The following is a 10921-nucleotide window of genomic DNA, read 5'->3' on the forward strand; positions in this document are numbered from 1 at the left end:
ATTTTTTCATATTTTCCTTTTATTTTCAATTACAAGATTCAATTGGACTTGCATAAGATTATGTATATTTTTCTTTGAATTATTAATAATTTCATATGAAAGTTAACCATAACTCTTAAAATCAACTTCATAACCACGACTTTTAATGTTCAACACTTCAACCTATTTATATTTTTTCTAGAGTCATGATCTTCGTTTTATTAATTTTTTATTTTATTTGAATTATGTATTAATATGAATTTTTATCATATTTTATGCAATTGATAATGGGGTTCATTATATTTTATTTAATTGAGTTTTTTTTTTTCACTTTATGTGTTAAAAAAAGAAAAAGGCATATTTAAACATTATTAAACATACTAAAAAAATAAAAGATAATTAAACATATATTTATTTTAGTTATTATATAATAAAATAATATTTTTACAATAAAATTTACAAATACGTGTACATTACTTTTTAAACTTATAACAACTACAATGACATATTTTACCGAACACTAAATTATTTTTTTAATTAATAATTTATTTTACTTATACAATAAAAACAACTTATTTAATGGCTTGCGTAATTCCAAACTGACACTTACCGCAATTGGAATCTTGTCGCCTTTTTTTTTTTTTCCGTTTTGAGATTTTGTAGGTTATTAGGCTTTTTATTTTTCAACAGTTTTTGAAAGGAGTAGCTCATTATATTTTTATTATACAACATTTCTGTTATGAAAATTGTAGTCTAATTTTTTTTTTGAATAAAACAAAATAAAAAGGGATAAAATTATTGTAAGTTCAGTTTTTTTCTTTACCATTGTATATAACAATATATATTATTATATGATATATTTATGTATGTGTAAATAAATTTCATTTAACAATATAATAATTTTATTCTTATAATCTTATTACAGTTAAATTTCGTTCAGCATTATATTCATTGAATAATATCTATTCTTACTACAGCAAATGTAATTACTTTAAACCCACTATATTAATCCTAAATTAAGGAAAATTAAAAAACCCTGAAAATTGATTTTTTTAATGTTTAGAAAAAAATTGTTTTTGGATATTGTTTAGAATAAATTTAAGATTTAAGAATTTGAATGGAATATACCTATTACAGATTTCATGTATCTAAATTACATGAAAAAAAATTAAAAAAATCTAATCATCAACATAATTTTCCAAAAAATATATTATTAATATCATGGAAAATGTTGCACACAGAAGTGAGAACACGTATTTAAACTTATTTTCCAATCCAATTTCCCCGTCTTCAACCTTTTGTCGTCTCTGCAACTTCAATTTTCTCAATCAAATCTTCACCTATTTCCTCAAATCCTTTCGATCCAAATTATACCCTTTAAAGTTCCCGCTTTTTTTTTTTTTTAATGCTTACTAGTTTTTTGAATTCACATCAACTTTGTTTGCTTGCAAAGTTGCCTGATCGCGTATGATTCTATGATCGTATTTGAATTTGGATGCTTTCTTCATCTGGGTTGTTTTTATTTTATCAAGTTCAGATGATTCTGCAATCCAAATTAAAATTTTAACCCAAAAAGGACAAAAAATTTGACTTCATTTTGGGATATAAGGATAGAAGTTCAGAGCTTTGATTAGGAGACGCTGAGGTGATCTTTTATTTCGTTGATTTTCAATTGAATTTGGATTTTAGTTTTTTTTTTTTCAATTAATGGAATTTGCTTTATGGGGTTGAATGCATGTGTTATACTTATTGGTAGTATCATCTATTGCTTTGTTTGGTTGCTGAGAAACTGTGGGAAAGTTGAAAAAGAAACAGTAGTATTGTTGTTAAATATTTACATTTTATCGAAATTTTGGAAAAAGAGAATATTTTAATCAATTTGTGCTAATAAAACTCTTGAACTTGTTGACTTGATGAATTAAAATATAAATGAAAAAAAATCGTTCTAAATGCAGATAATTGCATCAATATTGTGTTACTGCAATGAATTTATGGTCGATAACATGCAAATCTTAGAACACTTGACTACATGATGCAAACTTATGATATATTTGTATTTGTATTGCAGTCAAATGTGCTAGTTTTAATATTACTAGCTGAGCTTGATTTTTCAGAAAATGTTACTCTTGTCCTTTTTTCTTCTTAATTGTTTGCCTCCCTCTATCGATTTATGGAACATTTCTATAATTAGCATTAACATTTACTCAGCATAACAAAAAGCTAAACAATCAATTGTTTGTTATTTCTCATAGTTTATACTGAGTTGTCAAGGATAAAAGTTGCGATCTTGAATCATTTCCAATGGCCGAACATCAGAACAGTACTGTCAAACCTGCTGCTGGCAAGCCCTCTGGGAATGCCGCTGCCAATACATATGCCATCAATCTGGATAACTTCAGTAAGCGGCTGAAAATGTTATACTCTCATTGGACTGAACACAACAGTGATCTGTGGGGTGATTCTAATGCTCTTGCTGTAGCAACTCCTCCGGTTTCAGAAGATTTGAGATATTTAAAGTCCTCGGCATTGAACGTCTGGTTGGTCGGTTATGAGTTCCCAGAGACCATTATGGTTTTCTTGAAGAAGCAGATCCATTTCTTGTGCAGCCAGAAGAAGGCGTCATTGCTTGAAGTCATTAAAAAGTCCGCCAAAGAGGCAGTGGGTATTGAAGTTGTGATACATGTGAAGGGGAAAACGGATGATGGCTCTGGTTTGATGGACAAAATTTTTGGCGCTGTTAATGATCAGTCGAAATCTGGTGGTCAGAATTCTCCTGTTGTTGGACACATTTCAAGAGAGGCTCCTGAAGGGAAGCTTTTGGAGACATGGAATGAAAAATTAAAGAAAGCGAATTTTGCGCTAAGTGATGTATCGAATGGGTTCTCAGACTTGTTTGCCATCAAAGATGACACTGAGCTTACAAATATCAAGAAAGCTGCATTCTTGAGTTCGTCGGTGATGAAACAATTTGTGGTTCCTAAGCTTGAAAAGGTAATTGATGAGGAGAAGAAGGTATCCCATTCCTCGTTAATGGATGAGACAGAGAAGGCTATTTTAGAACCAGCAAGAATTAAGGTCAAATTGAAGGCAGAGAATGTTGACATTTGTTACCCTCCGATTTTTCAGAGTGGAGGAGAGTTTGATCTTAAACCAAGTGCATCGAGCAATGATAATTACCTGTACTATGACTCTACTAGTGTGATCATATGTGCAGTTGGATCCCGATACAACAGCTACTGCTCTAATGTAGCTCGGACGTTTCTGATTGATGCCAATACAGTGCAGAGCAAAGCTTATGAGGTCCTTCTTAAGGCACATGAAGCGGCAATCAGTGCTTTGAAATCTGGGAACAAGGTGAGTGCTGCTTATAAAGCCGCATCCACTGTAGTGGAGAAGGATGCACCTGAATTAGCTGCAAACTTGACCAGAAATGCTGGAACAGGAATTGGCCTTGAGTTTCGCGAGTCAGGGCTTAGTCTTAATGCCAAGAATGATCGTATATTGAAAGCAGGCATGGTTTTCAATGTTTCACTTGGTTTTCAGAACTTGCAGACAGAGAACAAGAACCCAAAGACCCAGAAATTCTCAGTGTTACTTGCAGATACTGTTATTGTTGGTGAAAAGGTACCTGATATTGTGACATCTAAAAGTTCTAAAGCTGTAAAGGATGTGGCATACTCATTCAATGAGGATGATGAAGAAGAAGAACAACCAAAAGTCAAAGCTGAGGTTAAAGGTGGTGAACCAACCTTGTCTAAGGCGACATTGAGATCAGACCATCAGGAAATGTCAAAGGAGGAGCTCCGGAGGCAGCACCAGGCTGAACTTGCCCGTCAGAAGAATGAAGAAACGGCTAGAAGGCTTGCTGGTGGGGGTTCATCAACAGCAGATAACCGTGGTTCTGTAAAAACAATTGGTGATTTGGTTGCATACAAGAATGTAAATGATCTGCCCCCTCCGAGAGACTTGATGATTCAGGTTGACCAGAAGAATGAGGCAATCCTCTTGCCGATATATGGAAGCATGGTTCCTTTCCATGTTGCGACTGTGAAGAGTGTCTCAAGCCAACAGGACACCAACAGATCTTGTTACATCCGAATAATATTCAATGTACCAGGAACTTCTTTCACTCCTCATGACTCGAACTCTCTAAAGTTCCAAGGATCAATTTATTTGAAAGAGGTTTCACTACGTTCCAAGGACTCAAGGCATATAAGTGAGGTGGTTCAGCAGATCAAAACACTCCGTCGGCAAGTCACTTCCAGGGAGTCTGAAAGAGCTGAGAGGGCAACTTTAGTTACTCAGGAAAAGCTTCAACTTGCATCGGCCAAATTTAAGCCACTAAAATTGTTTGATCTATGGATTCGTCCACCTTTTGGTGGTCGTGGAAGAAAACTGACTGGGTCTCTAGAAGCACACACAAATGGGTTTCGGTATTCTACCTCAAGGCCTGATGAACGTGTTGATGTAATGTATGGTAATATTAAGCATGCATTCTTCCAGCCAGCAGAAAGGGAAATGATCACTCTGCTACACTTTCATTTGCATAATCACATAATGGTGGGAAACAAAAAGACCAAAGATGTCCAATTTTATATTGAAGTAATGGACGTGGTGCAGACGCTAGGTGGTGGAAAGAGATCTGCCTATGACCCGGATGAGGTAGAGGAAGAACAACGTGAGAGGGCGCGAAAGAATAAAATCAACATGGACTTCCAGAACTTTGTGAACCGGGTAAATGATCTATGGGGTCAGCCTCAGTTTAAAGCATTTGACCTTGAGTTTGACCAGCCTCTGAGGGAGCTTGGTTTCCATGGTGTTCCCCACAAAGCATCTGCTTTTATTGTCCCAACATCTAGCTGCCTGGTGGAGCTGATAGAGACACCTTTTGTGGTAATCACTCTAAGCGAGATTGAGATAGTGAACCTGGAGAGAGTTGGTCTCGGGCAGAAGAATTTTGATATGACTATAGTATTCAAGGACTTCAAGCGTGATGTCCTTCGAATTGATTCTATTCCGTCTTCATCACTAGATGGAATCAAAGAGTGGCTCGACACTACAGACCTCAAGTATTATGAGAGTAGATTAAATTTGAACTGGCGGCCTATACTGAAAACCATAACTGATGATCCAGAAAAATTCATAGAGGATGGTGGGTGGGAGTTTCTAAACATGGAAGCCAGTGACTCAGAATCTGAGAACTCACAAGATTCAGATCAAGGATATGAGCCTTCAGATGTGCAGTCTGACTCGGTATCTGACGATGAGAATGACGACAGTGAATCATTAGTGGAGTCAGAGGATGATGAGGAAGAGGATTCTGAGGAAGACTCGGAAGAGGATAAAGGAAAGTCGTGGGAAGAGTTGGAAAGGGAAGCAAGCTATGCAGACAGGGAAAAAGGGGCTGACTCAGACAGTGAAGATGAGAGAAAGAGAAGGAAGATGAAGGCTTTTGGGAAAGCTCGAGCACCTGAGAAGAGAAATCCCGGTGGTAGTCTTCCCAAGAGGGCCAAATTGAGGTAAACATGTTTTCGGTATTTTTGGTCTGATGTGTAAATTATGCACTTGTACCAGCAATAGCTGTTGATGTTATAACATAGTTAGCCTGTAAAATACCGCAATTATGGGAGCTATGTTTTGAAATGTTATGGTTGTACTATCTTTTTTGTGTGCTGAGCAAATATTTTAAGTTAAAATGCTTATCGTGAAGTAGCTGAGCAAAAAGTTTCTGAGAGGATTTTGCTTTGTACATCTCTATGTTTGTGTTTATTTTCATTGTCATTCCGCCTTCAATTTCTTCTGAATCTTCTGACACCGATTTATCATTGCTTTATTGTGCCACTGAATTATTTGTAGCTGTATCAAGAAATTGAGATGATATTTCTGTGGTTCGATATGCTTGGACTGCTTCACCCATCAAGCAGTAGCCGGCATTTTTATGCGTGAGAGTTGATAGCTATCTACTTTGTTTCAAGGTGTAATATTTGTTGAATAGCTGAAACTGTAGTGTCAGGCTGTAATGGACTGAATAGAACTTTATCTTATCAGTCAGAACTGCCGGAACTTACAGACAATAAGGGCTATAGGTAGTGAGTTGTTAAAAACTGGGAATTTTCTTCTTGAATGTGCGCAAGTCATTTCATGAACACGAACAAATTTTGATTACAAAATTCTTGCTCCTTTTGGCTACCAATTCAGGTTGGCTTACTTTTGAAGAAAATTTTGCAAAACGTTCAAATTTACTCCCAGCTTTGAGAGTGATCTGTTGCTTGTAATAGCTTATTATATACACGGGCATTGGATCTTATTTTTTTGGTGTTCTTGCATCTGGCAAAGATCCTTTTGAGTTCTGACAACCAACAGGCTGCAGAGCGAGCAGGGAGCACAATCGCTTAGATCAGCCTCCTTCAAACATATAGTTTCATTTTTCAAGGAAATTAAAGCATATTTTTCGTTTATATTCTTTAGAACAAGTTAAAATATACCTTACACTGTTTGTCATGCCACTCAGAAAATAAAAATAAGCTAAGGAATATAAAGATGAGAGGTCAAATAACTTTTTGATAGCGACTATTTTTGTAACTAAAATTCCAGAAACAACTGCAATTGTAGGTTCTCAATACAAGCCCCAAAGAGCCCTCACTAGCAAATGAATCCTTTCAGGCTGTTGAAGATAAGTTGACCAACAAAATTGCAGCAAAATATCGATAATTAGCTGAAACAAACGAAGTAGAAAGTGATAACAAGAGAACCTTGCTTTAATCTAAAACTAATCCTGGCAATGTACAAGCAAAAATCTTGTCTTCTAGGCTATACACAAATGTACGCCCAAAACACAGGATACAAAAACTAGAAAGAAATCAAATTCCAAAGCTAAGTTAGAACACTGCATTCTAATTTCTAAAGCCGCTACTACAGATAAATCTTGTTCAACCACAAATTATAAGAACACGGAAACCCAGAGTTCTTCAGATCTATCTTAACTTGGTACGTTTTGGGAAACCGCCACTGGGTGGCCCGCGTGACTTCCCAAAAGTCTTTCCCTTCCTTCTCTTTCGTTCCTCCTCACTGTCTGAATCATCCCCTTTTTCCCTGTCAGCATTGGTGGCTTCCCTCTCCAACTCTGCCCATGTCTTCCCTTTCTCTTCCTCGGAGTCTTCCTCTGAATCCTCTTCTTCTTCATCCTCAGATTCCACCAGCGACTCACTGTCTGAGTCTTCATCTTCTGTAACGGAATCCACCTCCATATCTGATGGTTCGTAGCCCTGATCTGATTCCTCCGAGTTCTCAGATTCAGAATCACTGGCTTCCAGATTTAAGAATTCCCAACCACCATCATCTATAAAGCTCTGTGGGTCATCGGTGATTGTCTTCAATATCTGCCTCCAGTTAAGATTCAATCTACTCTCATAATATTTGATATCAGTTGTGTCAAGCCATTCTTTGATGCTATCGAGAGATGATGAGGGAATAGAATCAATCCTCAGCACATCCTTCTTGAAATCCTTAAAGACAATGGTCATGTCAAAATTTTTCTGCCCAAGTCCAACTCTCTCCAGGTTCACAATCTCAATCTCACCAAGGGTGACAACAAGGAAAGGAGTCTCTATCAGCTCAACCAAGCAACTTGAAGTTGGGACAATGAAAGCAGACGCTTTGTGCGGCACTCCATGGAAACCGAGATCTCTCAAAGGTTGATCAAATTCAAGGTCAAGGCCATTGAATTTAGGCTGCCCCCAGAGATCATTTACCCGATTCACAAAGCTTTGAAAATCCATGTTGATCTTGTTCTTCCTGGCCCTCTCCCGTTGTTCTTCTTCGATCTCATCTGGATCATAAGCAGACCTCTTTCCACCTCCCAATGTTTGGACCACATCCATCACCTCAACATAAAATTGCACATCCTTGGTTTTCTTGTTCCCCACCATTATGTGATTGTGCAGATGGAAGTGGACAAGAGTGATCATCTCCTTTTCTGCAGGCTGAAAAAAAGCATGCTTTATATTGCCAAACATTATGTCTACCCTCTCCTCAGGTCTAGAAGTGGCAAATCGGAATCCATTCAAGTGAGCTTCAAGAGTACCAGGAATCTTTCTTCCACGGCCTCCAAAAACTGGTCGAATCCAAAGATCATGCAGCTTTATTGGCTTAAATCTGTTACCAGCAAGTTGGAGTTTCTCCTGTGTCACCAAAGTTGCCCTCTCAGCTCTCTCAGATTCCCTTGCCATAACTTGACGACGAAGTGTTTTAATCGCCCCTACCACTTCACCTATGTGCCTTGGATCCTTAGATCGAAAAGATACCTCCTTCAGATATATTGCCCCTTGGTGTTTCAATGAGTTTGTGTCATGCGGATTGAAAGGCGTCCCAGGGACATTGAAAATAATGCGAATATAGCAATTCCGATTTGTGTCTTGCTGGCTGGAAACTGTTCTTATGGTAGCCACATGGAAAGGGACCATACTTCCATAAATAGGAAAGAGTACTGCCTCATTCTTCTGGTCAATCTGAATCATCAAATCTCTTGGAGGAGGAAGATCATTAACGTTCTTATAGGCAATCAAATCAGTCGTTGTTTTAGCAGAAGCACGATTATCTCCAGCCCCGCTTCCCCCACCAGCAAGTCTCCTACCAGTTTCTTCATTCTTCTGACGAGCAAGTTCTGCCTGATGCTGCCTCCGAAGCTCCTCTTTCGAAATCTCCTGATTATCAGATCTGAGTGTTGTTTTAGATGGCAAGGCTTCGGTGCCATTAGCCTCAGCTTTCACTTTAGGCTTTTCTTCTTCTTCCTCATCCTCATTAAATGAGTAAGCAACATCCTTAACAGCTTTCGAGCTCTTGCAAGTCACCACCTCTGGATTATTTTCACCAACAATAACTGTGTCAGCAAGTAACAGAGAAAACATCTGATTCTTTGGCTTATTGGTCTGGTTCTGCAAGTTCTGGAAACCAATTGACACATTAAAAATCATTTTTGCTTTCACCACTCGATCATTCTTGGCATTCAGATTTAGACCAGACTCGCGAAACTCAAGGCCGATACCTGTGCCGGCAGATTTTGTTAAATTCGGAACCAACTCAGGTGCCTCCCTCTCAACCACTGAAAGGGCAGCCTGGTAAGCAGCACTAACCTTGTTCCCAGGCTTCAGAGCACCAATAGCTGCTTCATGAGCTTTCAGAAGAACCTCGTACGCCTTGCTCTGCAAGGGAGTGGCATCAATCAAGAATGACCTGGCAATGTTCGAGCAGTAACTGTTATACCGTGACCCAACTGCACAGATAATTACACTTCCAGAATCATAATACAGTAACTCATCATTGCTGGCAGCACTAGGTCTAAGATCAAACGCGCCCCCACTCTGAAATATAGGAGGGTAGCAGATGTCAACATTCTCCGCCCTCAGCTTCACTCCAGCTTTAGTAGGTTCCAATATTGCTTTCTCAGCCTCATCCATCAACAACGAATGAGTGACTTTCTTTTCCTCATCAATAACATTCTCAAGCTTTGGAACCACAATTTTATTCATCACATTATACGTCAAGTAACCAGCTTTCTTCACATTCATAATCTCCTCTTGATCCTTAACAGCAAACAGTTCAGACAACCCATTCGTCATATCACTGAGCTGAAAACCACTATTCTGCAATCTATCAGCCCATGTCTCCAAAAGCCTCCCTTCAGGAGTCTCTCTTGCTATGCTCCCAACAATGGGGCCATCACCACTATCCACATTTGACTGTGAACGAACAGCATTGAATATTGCATCCATCAGTTCAACACCATCATCAGTCTTTGCCTTAACATGAATCACAACATCAACACCCACAACATCCTTTGCAGACCTCTTAACCATCCCAAGCAAAGACGCCTTCTTCTGACTACACAAGAAATGGATCTGCTTCTTCATGAAAACCATTACAGTCTCCGGAAACTCATAACCTAGCAACCATATATTCAAGGCTGACGATTTCAAGTACCGCAAATCCTCTGAAGCTGGAGGTGTTGCTATTGCAAGCACATCAGCAGAACCCCAGTAATCAGATTTATGTTTATTCCAGTGAGAATAAAGTGCCTTCAATCGTGTACTAAAATTCTCCAAATTAATCGAATAAGCATTCGCCCCTCCAGTTCCATTCGCCATTTGGGCATTGCCATTTCGATTATCAGCCATTTAAAGCACCAACTGTAAAAAAACACTAGGGTTAGGGTTTCTAGTTCAACATAAAACCACTACTACACAAAACAAATCTCAATAAGTTTCAACACTTCAGATTCTTACTCAACTAAACCCCGAAATCCCCAAATAATCGTAAAATTAGGGTTTCAGCCACTTCAAATACACAGAAAAATCAACGAAATTAAAAGATTAAAATCGATAAAACTCTAGTTACTTACTCTTCGACGTGATGCTTCCGCTCCAAAACGTGGAATTTTGACAGCTAATTAGTCTTCTATCTTGCTTATCGATGCTGTTCTCAAACGAACACTAGGGTTAGGGTTTGTTAAAAGGAAAACAAAATTTAATAACGAATTGAAGATCAAAAAAATTAAAAAAACAAACTGAGCACTTACAGAGATTGAATCTTCTAGATGCTCGACATCAAAACTGAAAATTAAACAAAATAAAGAGAAATCTGAAAAAAAGAAAAAAAGGAACAGAAGAAGAGAAATCGAGGAGAGAAAAATGGGAGGGTCAGCGGGAGAGCGAAAAATAGATTTTTGATTTCGAGTGCTCCAGAGCTCTGTTTATATATGTTGAGTGATTAACAATTAAGGCTTGGTTTTGATATTATTTACGGTAAATGCCACCGACACTTGGCTCTTGGATTTTTGAATTGTTATGTTTTGGACGATAAAGTACAGAAGCTGAGAGGGACATTTGTGAGCGATCAAGCTGGAGGATGGTGTAATTTAAGCGCTGTTCGTAGGGGTTGATTAGTA

General features: G+C 38.0%; 2 protein-coding genes across 3 annotated transcripts; one reads left to right on the forward strand and one right to left on the reverse strand.

The window, feature by feature from the left end:
• The first annotated feature begins 1192 nt into the window (after positions 1-1192).
• LOC18038884 (FACT complex subunit SPT16) lies at positions 1193-5813 on the forward strand. Of its 2 annotated transcripts, none has more exons than XM_006428197.2 (2): positions 1193-1624; positions 2232-5813. In XM_006428197.2, the coding sequence occupies exon 2, from the start codon at positions 2281-2283 to the stop codon at positions 5500-5502; it is 3222 nt and encodes a 1073-aa protein (XP_006428260.1). In that variant the 5' UTR covers positions 1193-1624; positions 2232-2280; the 3' UTR covers positions 5503-5813. The 2 variants fall into 2 exon arrangements, with proteins under 2 accessions (XP_006428260.1, XP_024037803.1); XM_024182035.1 differs by having other exon boundaries at positions 2251-5813.
• A 754-nt stretch (positions 5814-6567) lies between these two features.
• Positions 6568-10700, reverse strand: LOC18039978 (FACT complex subunit SPT16). Its single transcript, XM_006428198.2, has 3 exons — positions 10553-10700; positions 10376-10449; positions 6568-10163 (listed from the first exon to the last, which is right to left on the reverse strand). The coding sequence occupies exon 3, from the start codon at positions 10149-10151 to the stop codon at positions 6954-6956; it is 3198 nt and encodes a 1065-aa protein (XP_006428261.1). The 5' UTR covers positions 10152-10163; positions 10376-10449; positions 10553-10700; the 3' UTR covers positions 6568-6953.
• Positions 10701-10921: the final 221 nt, after the last annotated feature.

This window comes from Citrus clementina, unplaced genomic scaffold (assembly GCF_000493195.1).
Source record: "Citrus clementina cultivar Clemenules unplaced genomic scaffold, Citrus_clementina_v1.0 scaffold_6, whole genome shotgun sequence".
In the NCBI taxonomy this organism is placed as follows: Eukaryota; Viridiplantae; Streptophyta; class Magnoliopsida; order Sapindales; family Rutaceae; genus Citrus; species Citrus x clementina.